This window comes from Poecilia reticulata, chromosome 4 (genome assembly GCF_904066995.2).
Source record: "Poecilia reticulata chromosome 4, P_reticulata-male-v2, whole genome shotgun sequence".
NCBI classification, from domain to species: Eukaryota; Metazoa; Chordata; class Actinopteri; order Cyprinodontiformes; family Poeciliidae; genus Poecilia; species Poecilia reticulata.
Window position 1 is genome coordinate 19274854 of NC_088833.1, and position 18067 is coordinate 19292920.

Here is an 18067-nt window from a genome sequence, read left to right on the forward strand (position 1 = left end):
GCTCTGCATTTTATTCCTGTTTGTAGGGAAATTTAATTATACATTTGTCAAAAAAAAAAAAAAAAAAAAAAAATCACATTTAAGTGTTTCTCTTTAGTGTACATCTTTCATTTTAAATATGTTTGGGTTTCTTTTCTTACAAGTAAGTGGATAAGCGCTTGCAAATGTCCATTTAAAAGTGGTCATACAAACTGAGTCTATGTAGGCATCAAGTTAAACCAGAGTTTTGACATGTTGCAGTTTCAAAACTACTTGGATTTTCAGGGTGTCATACACTTTGGAGAGCTTGAGTGACTGGAGTTGCATTGAGCACAAAGTAATCCTATCCAAGCTTGATTGCAGTACACAGTCAGACACAGTCAGAGAGCTGGCTGAAAGAAAGCCAATAGTTTTTTTTCCTTGCATTTGCAAAAAATAAATAAAAAAAACCTCAGCTGTTTGAAAAAGTTTCCATTCACAAAAAAACACAGAAAGTGGCGGTGTCTCAAAACCAAGGGCCCAAGCATATTGTACACAAGAACAGAAAAATGGGTTCCTTTGCTCAAAGTGAAAATGAACCAGAAATCATTTCTTTCTGGACAGGCAATTTCAGATTTCACAAGTGCAGAGCTTTTGGGAAGTCCTCATTGGTCCCACCCACTGTAGGATTTTTTCGGTTTAGTAACCACAACCACTTCAAATTTCCGACCAGTCATGCAGTATTTATTGGTAACCGCGCAAGAAAAAAAAAAAAAAAGTTCTGCACATAATAAGTGTCAAGAACAAGATGATGTCATTTTGTTCTTGCAGCGCAGAGACAAAATAATGTAGAAGGTACTGAAGATCACCACTCATAGTTGGTCTTATGAGTAGAACACACTGTTTAAAAAGACTTCAAGCTCTTACCAAGAAAAGGAAAGTTTGGAATAGGCTTTTGTTTTAATGATATGAAACGTAAACAACATTCAAAGTGAATTTTATAAAGCCAAACAAACTGCCCAGCTTTACAACTCGAAAAAGAAAAGCCCCACACACAGAGTTAATGCTTGTATTAGAGCACAATGCATGAGAAACTTCATAATAGAGCTGCATTCTGTAAAGTCAAAAAATTTTTTTGAAAGTTTATTAAGTGTAATACTCACCTTATTAGAAATATAAACACGCATTTATGTTCAAATAAAAATAGCAGAAATGAGTTCACATATCAACATTTCTCATTTCTACAGGACTAATAGGCAACTTTGTTTTTTCAAAAACAAAATTGCAAAATAATTCAAACGTGTTTGAATTATCTGCTCATTCACTACGCAGTGCACCACACGAACTTTAAGAGGCGTGTAGTGTCTCTACTGAATAGGTAGGTTTGTAAAAATCTTAATTTTGAAAAACGATGTTCTAAATGTACATCTTAAATGTCTAAGTGCAAACTGTAAGCATGTCCCAAGGTATGTGATGGATTCCAAAATGAAGGCAGTGTAGTGTACTGAATGAATGAGAGAATGCAGAAATTCATGTGCATGAAGTGCATGCTTTAATTTTGAAAAGCTGCAAGTGTGTTAGTCATCCCAGCTATATTTTTGTTCTGAAATAACCCAAAGTCATTCATTAAGGTGGGAAATATTTTTGCCAATATTGTGAAGCTGCAGTGGACATGAACAAGTTGTTGAGAGCAATTAATATCTCAAAGCTTCTAATAAATGTCCCTGGTAAATAAAATCAAACTCAATCTTTCACAGATAATAGAATCCTCTTTCAGAATTAAGTCTATGTCTTACATACAGTCTAACTCAACAATAAATATGAGAAAGATTTTAAAGCAGGGCTATTCAAATCCAGGCCTCCTCAGTATGCAGTCAAGTTTCCCAGAGTCCTGCTAATGACCTCATTAGTTGGCTCAGGTGTGTTGAAGCAGACATGCATCTAAAAATTGCAGGATATCCGCCTTAGAGGAGTGGAGTTGAAGACCACTCCTTTAAAGCAAGATAGAGTTGGACCGGATACAATATGCAGAAAAAATGTTATGCTTTTATAAAGTTTTGGTTCATTTTCATGCAGCACACTTCAAAAATCAAATTGTCTGAATCATGTCATGCAGTTACAACATTCACTCACATCACAAGAAGCTGCCACTTTGTCTCTTGGTTCACTTCAGTCTGCCAATTGTTTTCCCACTGTAGATGAGAAATCCTGCAATAACTATATTGGCAGTAAATACGGCAATGATGATAAATGTGGCTACTGTTAAAAAGATTTAGCATCTTGGACACTAATCCATGTGAGGTACGGACAAGAGTGAGACTAAATCTAATGCTGTGAATGTCTTATTGGCTCACTAAATGTTTACATTACTGCATCCCTTTACAAAATTAACATGGGGCACACCAATACTGCCATTCCAATGTATTTGTGGAAATTATGCATCCCTACAGTGAAAGAAATCCATGTTTGATTCATGCCAAAGTTCAAATGAGTTTTCACACCTGCCTGAAAGAGAAGGTCTATTCTGTGGTCTGCTTAAAGTGAAGCAAAGAGCTTTGGTGTGAATGTCCCTTTAGGTTTTGCACTTCAAGTTCAACTCCAGTTCTAGTCTGAAACTTCAGATGTCACTTCTACATTTACACACCGATTACAAATCAGGAAGACCTCTTTCACCGTCCAACCCAGTGACTAAATAGCGTGAAGAATTAACTGAAGAAATTGTACTGACAAGAGGGGATGACAGAGGATGGTGCATCACACAACTAAAAGACAGATTAACTCATTCACCAAGACTTCAGACATTCCCACTGGCAAATTTCTGGGTTGATGAACTATAGTCACTTATAAGAACAGGAGAGCCAATAGCTAATGACGAAAATTTCATTTAATTTATTCATTCATTTCAAACAGGTTTTTAAAAGCAAGAAACTATGTAATCAGTAGGACAAAAGAAAGCATGTACATGCATAGCCAAGAACAAAATAATTAGCTTATCACTACTTTTCTGTTTTAAAAAGAGTAGGAATAAGTTAACATTTAATCAATCCTACGCCCTAACTCACTGTAATGAAATTATTTACCAACTCAATAATTATAAGAAATTTGTAATTAGAACCACCTTAATGTTATTCATATGCCTCTTTAATATACTGTGCTAGAGCACCAACAAATGATATTACATAAGCAAAATTATTATAAACTGACTTTTAAGACAAGAAAATCTACAGATGTATAATATTAAAAGCAGTGACTATTGTAACAACCAGACATACGACATCAGAATAATTACCAACTCCTTGCCAATGTACACCCTATAATTCTTTTATAATCTCTTATACAACTACAAATAAAACCACAAAAAAACTAATAATTATCGTAAAATAATATCTACTAATAATGGTAATAGTAACAAAGAAGGAAAAACAATTATTTGTGTTAATTGGCCACTTCCCTATGTAATGCTTGTACTGTAGTTTTGTACTTATTTTTAAACTAAATTTGAAGAGAGGGGGGGGGGGGGGGAGGGAGCGAACCCTAATGAAAAAGTAGAAGCGGGAATAAAAAGAACAGCACCATTTCTGGAAATTTACAGGCGAGATTAGAATACATTAAGCTCTCCTAAAAGAGAAAGAACTCTAAACAAAAGAGCAAAAAAGTTGGTAGAAAATGGGAAGTGGCCTCATTGTTCATCTTTCTTTCTAACAAGTTGCTCTCAATCTGTCTGCCAGATCCCCACCAAGAGCATGGAGCGAAACAAACCCACTCCACCGCTGCTCGCTCAGCCCCACCGTTACACACACAGTCAATTGATAAATCCGTGCGTTCTCAGTCTTGCTCACACATATGCACACCTCATACCTGACAAGAAAACATGATAAAATACACAAACTCTTTCTTCTCATTTTTCACACGGCACGTTGAAGCAGGGCAATAAATCTTCCATGAGAAAAAAAGAAGGGCACAAAGGTTTTTACTGCCTCAATTCCCTATGTATTTTAGCTTTTAAAAATATATATTTCCACTCATAATAAGAAAAAAAAACTGAGCACTGAGCATACGTTTTTCCCTTCCTCCTTATGACCAACATTAGTCAGTGCCCACTCCTAATCCAGCAAACTGCTGAGCTGCTTTTAAAGTGAGAGGTCAGGACAATAAGATGACCTGGTGACCTCAAGGGAATAGATCTGAGCAAAGAGTCTCACCTGATAATCCAGCCAGTTATTCAGTCCCTCCCAGCTTGAGAGCAAACAAGAGAAACACCATCTGCCCACAAACAAAGCTCGCCTAGATGGAAATTTATTGTTGCACAAATACAGGCTAGCTCTCTTTGCACCTCCTAAACCTGTAGATTAGGTTTCTGGAGTGCTGTATTGACTTTTTGGAAGAAGAAAAGAAAACAGCAGAACATGTTAACATGCCAGACTTTGATTTATTCTGTTCAAAGAAGCTAGCCATGGAGGCTAGAGTCTGGGTTGCATGTCCATCTATAGCTCCATGTTCTCAAAAAAACCCAGTGCCATTTACTCTGCCCATACCAGCCACAACTGGTTCATCCAATGGACATTTCTCACCATGAATAGACTGACACAAATACAATTCACTACCGAGTCATTACTGTGACTCAGTAAGATTCCCATGACCTTAACCTAGCTTTGAGTTGGTAATTAGTATCAAATAAGAAAGATTAAAAAAAGAAAAAAAGGAAAACTTAAAAATGCTCTTGAAAAACTATTCATCTGGTCTGAAGTCTTTACTAAGATACCAGAAAATGTGTTATATTGGGTACAGTTTTCTCTGGCTGCATGGATCAGCTATATAATGCAGACCCCTCCCCAACATATTGCTACAAAGTGACCAACTTGTTTCCATCATTTAAAAAACAAATTACTTAAAACAATTCAGCTGCTTGGAAGAATTTTCACTGTCAAACAATGCTGTCAAGATGTGAAAGTTAGAGAAACACATCACTCTTAAGATAATAGTAATTGAAAAGTGGAAGAGTAAAAATCCAAAGCAACCAACCAGATAATATTTTGTTATTATCTGGTTGATAATAACAGATAAAAAAAACAGATAATATCTTGTTATTATATGGTTGGTAATAACAACCAGATAACAATGTTTATTAACAGAATGTTTATTAACATTCTGCAGAAAGCAGAATGTTAATAAAGCATAACAATTAGCAAAACAGGCCAGGTCAATTACTTGAAAACTGCTAATAAATTAATTTATTCTAGGTTTTCTGTCAAGTTATGCTTTAACATTATGACAAATATATCAACAGTCATAATTGGAACATGTTAATCATTTATATTGTCAGCACTTATAATAATTTACAAGATCCTGAGGGTTAGCATACTGCTAGCACTACTTTTTAACTCATTCTTGTTTTCCAGAGTTTTGATCGGGCCTAAACCCGATTGTGTCTGAGCCCGATCCAACCCAACTACTTAACTTTAATTATAGGCCTCAAGCCTGAAATAAGCCCAGCATATTATTTTAATTAAGATTTTACTGCTTTTGTTTGTGCGATTGGTAGGAAAGGAACAGGGTGTAGCAGCATGCGTGCTGTGCAGTGAACACCACTTTTTGGAGTCTAATTAACCTTCTACGTTTGAAAACATTACAGGTTGCTCCAGAAAACTGAGAAATTAACAACTTGGTCATGAGCATGTCATGTGGGCACTCTGAAAGTCTAAACTGGTCCTCCTCTGAGAAAGATGTGAGAACTTGTGGTTAAACAAACTCTTGTTTGAACCCATCTTAAAATGAACAGGTGGGCTGGTTTACCTGAGAGTTGAAACGTGGACAATGGGGAAAATAAAAATAAAAAAATAGCACACTTAAACACACACAATATACTTATTTTGGCCACAATGCATTTACGAGAAATGGTACAGGATTTGAAAAGTGGAACTGGCAGTTTCAGAGTGATGGTAGAGCGCATGTAGAAAACCAACAGCCTCTGAAGTGTTTAAAAGGTAATGGAACAGGAAAAGCTGATTCCAGTGTAATACTGTGCAAGTCTATGTAAAACTTAAAAAACAAAGAAAATACAAAAAAACAAGACTTCATAGTTATACGACTGCAGGCCAAAACAGGCGAGAGCATCATATCTTTAGACCATCACTTATCTCTAAACTTGGGCTTAATTTCCTCACCGAGTTCAAAACCTAGAATTTCTGTCGAGAAGGGTTTTTAACTGGCTGTCCAATAATCTACGGCACTTTCTATATGTGTTTATGTTTACTTTATCATTTAGTGTTCTGAAAAGTTCTAATTGTACCTGTCTTTTAAAGTTCACATAGATCAGAGAACACACATGCATTAAATGAAATTAAGTTAAAAGAAAAAAAAAAGTTGGGGGACCTTCTTGGAGTATATCAGAGTATGATTGTGTTAAAACTGAAAACAAAGACTCAAAATGTTTTCAACAATTTGACCACATGAATAAAATTATAAAAAGGTACCATTCCCCGCGTGACATTCCCTGAATAAAATCAATATGTTTTCATTTAAGCTCCCTCTGATTGCACCACAAGAACCAAACCACCATGAGCTCACATCCTTGGTTTAAACCCCCCACCCTCAAAACATGTGCACACAAACACATTCATTTCTACAACACACCCACACATGCTCACTCCTGACAATAAGTGGATCTGTGCATAGTGCAGTGTTCCACAAGTATTTATGAGCACACATGCAGTTTATTGCAATCAGACATGCCCATAGTGTTCATCAGTCAGCTCAATCATACTATTCAGTTTCCTTATTAGAAAAAAAGAGCCAGCAGTGTTTTGATTTATTGCAGCCATTATATTTTGTTTATTTAAAAGCATCTTTTGGAGATTAAAAATCACAGAATTGTAATTAATGACAGGAGCAATAAATTTTTCTCTTCATTTCAAGCTGTAAACATGCAAGTGATCTAATGCGCCTCAACTAATACCACATTGTATCTCAAAATGGAAGAGGGATTCATTGTGCTTCTTCTAGTGTCAGTCTAAAATAAATATTTCTGCAAAGATATTTTTCATGTACTTTTACTGCTTTGTATACAATTACAGACTTTTATTGATCATACTAAAAGATGGGGATGGATGATTGAAACAGGAAATGCTAAAGCCAAGAGACCAAAATGGCCAAGTGTTAAAGCATTGCATGCATGTTAAACTCTACAACACTTCTCAGTAATGCCGGGAAGCCAGAAATTCTTTAATTTTGTTATAAACCAGTGCAGAATGGATCTTTTAAAAATAGATTAGTTAATAGTTTTATTAACTGAAGTGGTTCATAAAAAACAACTGTTATAGAGGTCGACATATTAAAGGCTGATGACATTACACGGGGATAAAGGACGGACCAATGAACCTCACGTAGAGGTCATTTCTTACAAGCAGAGCAACAAAGACTGGTTATGCTGCGTTATTTGTTGGAATTTTACATTTCTGAGCCAGGTAGACATGGGTTGAAATATAAGACATGTATAATCACTGTTGCCTTATTCCTGATCAGATTTGTCTTCTGCTTGACAAGAAAGACAGTTCAAAACTGCAAGTACACATTTGAGGCTGACATTTCAACTTGGCGAAAGAGCAAATTAATGTGCAGCTGACTTCAGTAGATACCAAGGCGGCTCCAGTTTAAACCTTAGTCTGACATTGAACAGGCTTTTTAGAAATGATGGAAGCTTTTTGAGATTTTCAGCAAAAACAGGGACCATCTGCATTATCTAAAGGATGTACACTACACAAAGACTGAAATTTTCAGGTAGATACTGCATATAAAAGGAAAATAAAATTAAATACAAGCGTTCAAAACATAAACTCCTATGTTATTTTGTCTACTTTAATTCAGTGAAACTAGTTAAAATAAAATTATGGGTGTAAAGGGCAAGAAAACCAATTTGGACACAGTTAAGCATCGTTCACAAATGGAAGTTGGAATTTAGTAAAATCTGTTTTGGCAGACAGTAGCCTCACAAAACAATAAAAAAAGATTGCAAATGACCCATAAATCTAAACCACAGTATCACATCTTGTGCTCTTGAACAGTCTGGTAATCATATTTAATGGGTCCCCGACTTTTATGTTTACACCAGCACTGAGAGTTTGGCAATTTTAGAGATTCATTCTTTTTATTTTGGCTCATTTTATGTTTGTTTTGTGATGCAAAAAATGAAAGAAAAAAACAAAACAAAAAAACCTAGAACCTACTCTATTATATAGTTTAAATGAAATTATGACCATTATGCGCTTTTTAGAATCTTACCCAATTGTTTTTTTTTTGTTTTGTGGCTCAAATTAAATTTGTAGTGATGCTTTCAGTAAAAGGCCATCAACCGAACATACCACCATCTTAAAGTAATATTTTCTAAAGGGAGAAGGAATCATTTCCCAGAGATTTTATGAGAAATTCACTCAGAACTGACACCAAAGTGTGTCCAATTGAAGTGAAACGGTAACATAAGGATTCGCTCAAGATATATAAAGCCTTTTCTTCAGGATACAAAAGAAAAAGTCAAACTCGTTTTATTTTACGCAAATAATCTTCAACTTAACTAAGGTAAGACAGTGAGCCAAAAAGATCAGCAGGATTTACTTTGAAAGCACCATGGATGTAAACTTATTCTCCTCAGTTTTTCCTGAAGTTGTAGGTCAGTTGGCTCAGCCCTCAAGCAAAGTCCCAAATGCTGCCAAATTAAGGTCTGTGTCCTTTGACTGGACCAAATTTTATCTCACTCAGCTGAACAGATGATTTGATGCTGCCTCCCTTCTGATGGCTCAACCCCTTAGTCCAGCCACTAATTACACTGCTTGCCCACAGGAGTTGAACATCAGAGTAAACACCCAATCTCTCCCTCTCTCTTTTTCATCAAACAATCAACGAGAACACAGTGACAAAAGTTGTGTAAAGGAAGGAAAAATAACTTTAATGTACATAAATCCATTGCTGAGACCATGTATCTTGACTTTCCTTAAGTATTAAAATTTAGCCTCAAAATATACAAACTAGGATTGTTACTCAGTGCCAGTCATTGTAATTGTTAGACCAGCATACAAACCTCATGTCTTCACCTCCCCCACCGTACATCAAGTAGCCATCAGCTTGGCCTGCTGCCGAAGAAATTTGCCTGTAACCTCCCAATGATTACTTCACATTGACGGTCTGTGAGGCACCTGTTTCATTAATGCCACACATCTTTTCTTTTTCAGCACCCCTCCCGACCCCCCCATACCTCTCGTCTTCTTCCTCCCACATGCCTCGTTATTCAAATTTCCCTGCTGTCAGCCCGCATTAGCAAATCACTACGATTTGTCAGCTGCCTTAATTGCTGGAGGTGCCTTCTCTTATTAGGCAACACCCCCTTAGCTCGTTTGTTCCTTCCACGAAGACACGCGTCTGCAGAAGCTTGTGTACACCTTCGGATTTTTTTTCCTTCATTTCCCTTGGCCTTTTCTATCCCTCTCCCTAATTGCCGGCTGACCGAAGTGGGCAGGCTGCTGATCGATAACCTCACTCTCACCACTGGACAACAGTGGGGATAAAGAGCTAAAAGCACGCGAGGACCAGGATAGGGGAGGTTTGATTTCTGCTGGTACTAATGTTTGAGATTCATATTAGTCACTTACAGCCACAATGCCTCTCATGAGTGTGATCTGACTTGACTTTGTCGATGTTGGATCACTAAGCTATTAGAACAACAAAAAATTTGATGTCCAAAGAGAATGTAAAAGTTGTGTTTGTAGAGGTGCGTATTATACTGAATTGCAAGGGCCATCACTATATCTATATGTACAGTACTCAAACACAGATTACGTCTATGCAATATTTGGCAGGGTGATAAAAGGCCATATTTACACAGCAGGTCTTGATGTGCAATTCCAATTTTTTCGATGAAATCCAATCTTTTTTTTTTGCCATGGTTGTTCATACTACTAATTAAGTGAGACCACAATCAGACTTCTGTGTGAACAGTTTACGACTCAAGAGCAAACCATACGAGTAGAAGATTGCAGATGTCATACAGCAGCGCATTGGTTACAGAAGTAGTAATGTAAGTTGCTGAGCTACGGGAGCCGAGAGAATTGTCACATCATAAGACAAAAGAAGTTAAGAAAAAAGTGAGCAAAACTAATATCATTGGCCATTTGTGGAACAGTGACTGCAACTTCTGCAGAGAAATCTGTTTGGATGTGTAGTCAGAACCAGCAGTGGTGGGATTGTGGATGCACTTCACAGACACAGACTTCTTTCATAATTTATTTCCATAACAAACACTGCCTTATTCAGAAATTGTGTATGTCCAGATCTACAGTGACTGGTTTATTCTGGTGCAGAATTATGACTCGCGTCTCAAATCAATGACGTAAAACCTGAATAAAATGCAACATGACCATTTAGACCTCATGCGCTTTGAGAATAGAATCTAAAAGCATTAAGCTAGGAGGCATTATCTGCAAGTTCCTACACCCACACACACACACAAAAGAACTATAGCTGTGATTAAATCTTTAAAGTTTGCTGGATTGTACAAAATATAATGAATGCAATTACTACATGCTGTTTGAAAATAATGGGTGTACTAAGATGATTTTATGAAGAGATTAGCTTTAATCTTAGAAGTACTAGTGGACTCTGTATGTTTAGCCATACAGTCAGAGCCATAAAAAAATTGCAAGGATTTCTAAAAAAAAAAAAAAAAAAAAAAGAATCAAGACTGAAGAGAACTTGTCAAAAGGACAAATGGTAAATTTCATTGTCCGGTTGCGACATCCTTAAATAAAACCTATACATTCTCCTTCCCACACATGATCGTCTTGATAACAATGACTGCTGTATTCTACTTGCATTAGGTAGATAGTAGTTTATATCAGCATGTTTTCTCTAAAAGCACTTTGTTTTAAGTATGCTGTGGATTGACCGATCCTGTTTCGCTCCAGTATACTGGCAGATGTGCAATATTTATACACTGATCTGAGCCATTTCTTAGGAAAACATTTCAAGTAAGTATTTGTAAAAAGTAGGCTTAAGCTAAAAAAAAAAAAAATTTTATTGTTTGTTTTGATCCATTTTTATTTCAAAAAGAAAAAGGACTCAAGTTTCTTGTGAATTAAATATAAATGAAGGTCTGGCTTTTTTATTAGATTTGTAGAGTGCCTTTAAGTAGTGCAGACATACCAACATTCATACCACTTACACACTTTCGAGTGTGTAGTGGGAGCTTAATGGTACAGAACCATACTGCACTCAGCATTATGATGTTACTTCGTGATGGTAGGGATAATTTCAAGGTCAAGCGACCTGATTATAGTCACTTATTTGACACAGCATAACATTATGAGAGTAGAGTTGAATCAATGCAAGGTCTGGGAAAAAGAACTACCCAATACCTTTTCACAGTTTTAGACGGGTAGTAAGTGACAAAAACATCACAGAATGCAAACAAGGGTTCCACTCCCAGGTTCAGAGGAAAATGTAAATACATATTCCAGTAAAATATTGGGTTAAATTGCAATGATGCCACAATTGTAGAAAATGGTTTCCATTTCTTTTGAATAATCAGTATTTATATATGGTAACACAAAAAAATGCAAAAGGGGATTGTTTACAACTTGTGTTTGGGTTGTCCTTCTCCAGCTACAACACCAATCTCTGTCTAATAAAAATGGCTGCAAGATAACCAGGAAAACATTCATTTGTGATGTAATTTCTGCAAATATGAACAATTAAGCCACTTTTTTCAAACCCTTTTCCTTCATCACAATTGTCCTATGCTTTAGCATGTCAGCCAATGAAAATACATCAAATGTGGGCATCAAGGGTCATGAAAGCCCATTCAATGGGTCAGATGTAGTTACTGGTAGGATTTGAATATCTGGCACTTATAATAAATATTCCAATACATATTACATCCCAGCAGTTGTTTGATTAGGATGCTGCATATACTAATGCAATGACAGCTGGATTCAATTTCTTGTACAGCAATATTATAATGAGTTTGTTCTGAGGTAATATACTAAAAACCACTTTAACCAGTTCCTAATGAAAACTTGAGACTACACTTATAATTGTGATCTGCAACATCTTCTCTGTACTGTCAATTTCAAGGTAAATCCCTAGGGGTGTTATAGGATGCTGCAGTTAGGGTTATCAAACTGGCACAAAAAATGTTTCTGCTTTTAATGCCGTTTTGCTGATTAATTCTGTCTGCATTTTTTGGAAAAAAGCTAAAGAATCTAAACCAGCACATCGAGCCAGCCACATCCTACATCCAGTCCTTGCTCACCTGCTGCTTCTGGCATCAGACTGGATCCCAAAGTCATCTGAGAACATATAAAGATTTAAGAAATATTTGGAAATGTTCTGCATGGTACTTACCCTTTGGTATAATACATTATTTATTGTTAATGATATGCAATAGTTTGTGTGTAAAACAAACAAACAAAAAAGTTAGAATTTGGCTGTCTCTTACTTGGAAAAGTAATTACTCGCTAAAAAGATTCAACAACACAGTGTTCCTATAAAAAATATCAAGTTTCAACCAGACATCAGGAATCAGGAAGAGGTTCGGTTGTAAGGAGCTATAAAGATTAAGCTTAAATTACAGCCAGTTGTCTGTGACCACAAAGTCTCCTTCGGTCTAAAAAAAAAAAAATGCAACTAAAGACCGGATTAAAAACAAACCAATCCACTGCTGTAAGATTCTAGGACATGTGTGCTAAATATTTATGCAGTGCATGGGTCTAATTCTTTGAACCATTCAAACAGCCAGTGATGACAGGTTGCTGCCACCCTTGCGTTTGCAGAGATTAAACAGTTTGCCGGGTTGAGTGGCCCTTGACTGCACAGCTCAGACGAGAGCTGCTGACGGCCGGAGCACATGTTAGCGTCGAGATCTGCGGCAGGCTGAAACGAAACATGGGGGGCGCTGGTCAGAACGTCCCACCCAGACCCGCCGCAGTCTGCTCCGCTCACCCCGGGATGCCTGCCCATACATTAAGATGTGGTCTGGAGCTCTCACAGGAACACAGCGTGGAGAGGCTGGATGAGAGGGATCGGGTTTACAGTGCAAACCGCAGACCCACAGTCTGCCTCCTGTACTGCCTTCCTGCACTTAGCCGTACTAAATACACAGCTGCTGGTGTGTGTGTCTGTGCGCGCGCGTGTGCAAGTCCGGTGTTTCTGTACGGGCTGCATGTATGTGGGGTAGAGATTCAGAATGCTTTTATCAAGCAAAACTAAATGCAGGTGGGAAAAAAAACAACAATTTAAAATGCATGATAGTTCAGTAATTAAATTCATTCATATGAGCAAAAGCACCTTCTAGGTGTAGAACACATACTTAAAGTTAAGTCACAGTGAGCCTGTACTGATTTCAGCCAACAGGCATGAACTCAAAACATTGTTGGGGGTAGGGTGGAGGGTGGCATGACTGAGGGATACAGAAGAGGGTTAGGCAAATGAGCACAGCTTAATTGATACTTCTCCCAGTCAGAGGACCAGCATTTATGCATTTGAGTCTGTTCAAAAAGCTCTCCACCTAAACTCCACTAAAGCATATTAAGGCCATTGCAGCATGAAATTCTCTCTCCATCATAAAACAGCATGGGTAATTCATATATTTATTAATTTTAAGAGCTATGTTACCAGCTGTTAAAAAAGGAACCGTGTGGGTTTAAAAATCAGATCAAGTTTCTCATGAGATGGGCAGATAATTTAAGAAAGTGTGGCAACAAGGCAAGGCTGGTTTATCAACAGCTGTGGTTTCTAAACCACAAAAGATGTTTCCTCATATGCAGTTCTTCTCTGCTTTTATAGAGTACAGAGTATTCTCCCTCCTCTCTTCCTCACATGTGCCATCTTGTTGCATCACAAGACGACACATTTTGTTTAAAAACAATTTCAGGCCTCTTATGGTGTAGACTAGAAACTAAAGAAACATCACCCATCATTCTCATTAACGTAGCAGTGTTTAAAAGCTGGCAAGCAGTGAGTTTGTCTGTCTAGTAGGTTGGCTACCTGAGCAGATAGTCTGACTAACCAAACAGCTTTTATCACTTTATTAAACTCTTATTGCATATAAAAGGTAATTTAGACAGAGATTCACCAAGAAATTGGTCTGAAACTCAAAATCCCAATCTTTTTATAAGGGAATGCACCAGACTATGTTAACAGTCTTCAGTGTAGAAGTTGTTACCGAGGGAAAACCCACAAACCTATGTAATCTCAGAACCAGAAAATATTGTTTGCATTTTCTGCATGTCAAGACATGCCTGCGACTGATTAAGATATGAGAAAGTCAGAAACTTACAGCAGATAACAGGAAACATGCATGCATTGTTTTTATTCTTTTGACATTTTGATTATTGTCCATTATGGTGGATTTAGAAATGCTGACAGCCTTCTGAAAATCTCAGAATTGGGATAAGCATCTGCATTTTTTTATACCCACCACCAAGACTGCAGGAGTTTTTATTTTGTACTGCACACTAGTTGTTATTCTAGGACTTACAATGTCAACTCTAATCATTTTTGCCTTTGTTTTTAAGTATTAATACAACTCTTGTCAGTTGCCCTGCGACAGACTGGCGACCTGTCCAGGGTGAACCCCGCCTCTCGCCCGGTACGCTAGCTGGAGATGGGCACCAGCAACCCTCCTGACCCCACTGAGGGACAAGGGTGTAAGAAAATGGATGGATGGATGGACAACTCTTGTCATGGCAACCAATCTCTCACATGGCATGTAGCTAGTACAACTAATAACCAATTGTAGCTGGAAGGCTATAAACAAATATTTTTGCCATTGTTACAGTTCTCAGATAAATCAAAAGGTGCCAAAATCGCTGTGGGCAAACCAAAACTTTACAATTCAAAATCGAGACAGGAAATTGTCTAAAAATCTTAATCAGTGCATCTAAAAATAAGCATGTTTACTTGAAAACTTGAAATTTAGAAGGTCAGAATTTGCATATGCTATATATTAAATTCAATAGTTATTTGGGGAGCATGAAGACATAATTCTTGTCTGTTTAGAAATTAAGCAGTTCGTTCAGAGTTTTATTCACTGTCACACTGAAACAACCTCACACCATATTTAGTGACATTATAGATGGAACAAGATAAGTTCACGTACAACTCCTGATGAGGGGGAAGCACATGTTTCCCCTCATAAGGGTTGCAAATTTTTGACCTGCTGCTGGCATCCAATAATCATGAGATCCACACACAAAGACAGTCAGGAAAGTTGGACCTTGTTTGAGGGGGGAAAAGGGGGTTGGGGGGTGTTTCCCCCAACAAAACCACTTACAATCTACCTGACCTCCATAAGAAAACAATATATTCACTTAAAAAATAAGTTGATTTGTTTGTGTTTTAAGTGCAATACTTTTCTCCACAGTATTTGTTTTTAATCTATAAGAGAAAGTTCAACAGTTTTGACTTTCTGAGTCTTATAAGACTAACGAACAACTCGTGAGGGTGTGTAAATGTGCTGTATTTCCAGGCTAAAACACCATAGCACTCATTTAAACGTGTGGACTGCAACATAGTAGCTAGCCTACTTACCGGTGGTCGGTTTTGAGGAAACATTGTAGCCGCCGACTTGCGTGTCTCCTGGTGCGTGTTTTGTTTAATTCCTCCTTCCTATTTTGTCTGTTTTCGGACCGAAAGCTTCGTCGAGAAATACACCAGCAAGCCAATGTACTGCTGTGACTCTCACAGAGGCATTTGGCCGGGTTTCAAAGATAATGGCAGAGCTAGTCTCGACTCGCTCCTTCCCCTGCTCAAGGCTCCTTTGTTCTGGGTTATATCTCCAGCCCTACGCCACGCCACACCACGCCACGCCGAGCTCAACGCGCAATAAAGGACCGGGGAGAGGAGAGGAGAGAAACCCGGTCACAGGGAGCTGCCTTTCCAAGAACTCAGCTCCGCTTCCAACGATTCGGTGTTTATAATTGTCTCCTTCTTCGATATGTGTCTCCGTCTGAAGCATAAAGGCCAGAATGAGGAGGAGGCAGAGGGGGGATGCGGTTATAGCTTGTGGCTTCGTAGACGGACACACCACCAGCTCACTCAATACAGCCGCAGCCTCTTTTGTCTCCCTCGCTGGCCTGCTCTCTTTTCACACAATCCTCCCAGTGCCTCCACTTCTCCCACTCCCCCTACTCTGCTCTGATCTGATCCCAACCTCCATGGGACCTTGAATTTCAGTTGCCTGAAAAAAAAAAAACCAGCCCAGGAAACCTAAAAATACGTCTTCTCACACCCCTCTTAAATATGCTTTTTTAAAATTATTTTTCATTGTTTTAGGTTGTACTTATGAGTAAAGATAATTAATCAGCGCACGTGCATGACGCTTTTCTCCAAGTAGCCTGGTGATATTAGGTCTTGTTAGTGTTGCTACCCGCTTCAACCTCGTGCGAATATATAATTGAAAACATATTCGCTCATATGCGACATTTTAATCAACTGAAAATGACTGAAACTCCTTATAAAGAGGAGATTCAAAGGAATTGTGGAGGTGATTGAATGAAATCTCCACGTGGGGCTTGGACTCGGCACAGTAAACATTGGCGGAGTGAGCCAATGAGCGTTGAGAGCCCCCACGTGGGGTTAAGGTGACCGCTTGCTGATTGGACAACGTAGCCAGCACAATGGCTCCACACGTCAATCAATGCGATGCTACAACAGCTCCGTGAGGTTAACCCTTTCCTGGGTGCCTGGAGTGATTGAAAATGCGAGTAGGAGGCTGTGTGGTTGGCGTATCAAGATTCTGTGGTTTCCCCTTATTTCTCTCCACAAACCCGGCAATGCATTTAAAAACCCTCGAATATATTCCTCAATTTATGGAGATAAATTGACTTTGCAGTAACACGTGCAGTAACACTCTTTGACACTGATAAAACAAACTGTTAGAATTCAGAAAAGGGGGAAAAAAAGTGGTGTAACACTTTGCATACACTTTATCAGAGGGGATTTTAATCGGTATAGTTTGTAGAAAAGCTGGTTTCACAGCTAAAATAAATTAAATATTTTCTTAAGGAATCAGCTCATTAGTTAAATTCTAACCATCACACCTTTTCTTGTCTGCCTTTTGTTTCAAGGCTGCATGAAGATAGTGCCACAGGAAAATAACACTCCAGCATTGCCTTACTTAAACTCATAGCCACCAAATCTAACAGGCGATACCACACATGTGCACGACTGATGCAAAATTGACAAACTGTGAGTTAGATATCATGACACGTATCAGAAAAAAAAAACTTTGCTTACTTTCAAACTCTGCAAACACCTCCGTCATCTCAGCATGCCAAATGCTTGGAACTAAAATTTGAATTTGCTGGCATCATATTCTTTCTGAAATGTAATTCCTGGATGCTTACTTAGTTAGATGTTTGATCATAAAATATGAAAAAATAAATAAATTAAAAAAAAATCCCAATGAAGTCTGGGAAAAATTAGCACACTCTGTCCAGAAACAGCAAATCCATGTGATTTTCTTACTGTTTATCTCAGACAAACACTATTCAGGATGGAAATACACCAAAACAACTTACATGCAAAAATGATATGACCAGACTCACTGCTTCACAAAATCTTCTTAACTTCCTCCTAATAAGAATAAAAAAAAATTAACACACTAGAGCAGTGATTCCCAAACTTTTTCTCCTGCGCCCCCCCAGTGGTTTCCAAATATTTTCTGGGCCCTCCCTATGGATTACAAATGGCTGTCTGGTTGAACAATATGTGGGAGGGGGTGGAAGGGGGTCAGAGGATTCTTTGAGACTCCCTGTCCCTGCCCCTGGGAGGGGGAGGGGGTCGACTTTTTTGGGGGCAAAATGAATGTACGTAGCTGAACATAGACAACAACATCGGTAGCCTACAGGCTACTTGTTAAGCTTAAGCTGCTGTATTGATATTAGCTAGCTAGTCATCTTTTAGCTAACTTTACCTGCATCCAGCAACTTTACTCAACTCAGTTGGTTAGTTTGGGGGGAAAACTGTAAAAAGTTCTTTGCGTTTTTGCTGATTTGCTGCCAAGATTCTAACACACACCTGCGTAGCTCCGTACAGCAGCAGCAGGTCTCCTTCCCTGCGGCAC

The 18067-nt window shown here is 38.1% G+C and overlaps 1 protein-coding gene across 3 annotated transcripts in view; it reads right to left on the minus strand.

Annotated features, from left to right (window-relative positions):
- tle2a (TLE family member 2, transcriptional corepressor a) overlaps window positions 1-16173 on the minus strand; it is a 48130-nt gene extending 31957 nt beyond the window's left edge. For 2 of the 3 annotated variants that reach the window (XM_008406955.3, XM_008406953.3), the window contains exon 1: window positions 15532-16172. In XM_008406955.3, coding sequence (XP_008405177.1) covers window positions 15532-15555 — 24 coding nt within the window. In that variant the 5' untranslated portion in view covers window positions 15556-16172. Of the gene's footprint in view, window positions 1-15531 lie in introns of all 3 variants that reach the window. The other variant, XM_081606436.1, reaches the window with a different exon arrangement.
- Between the last annotated feature and the right edge of the window lie 1894 nt (window positions 16174-18067).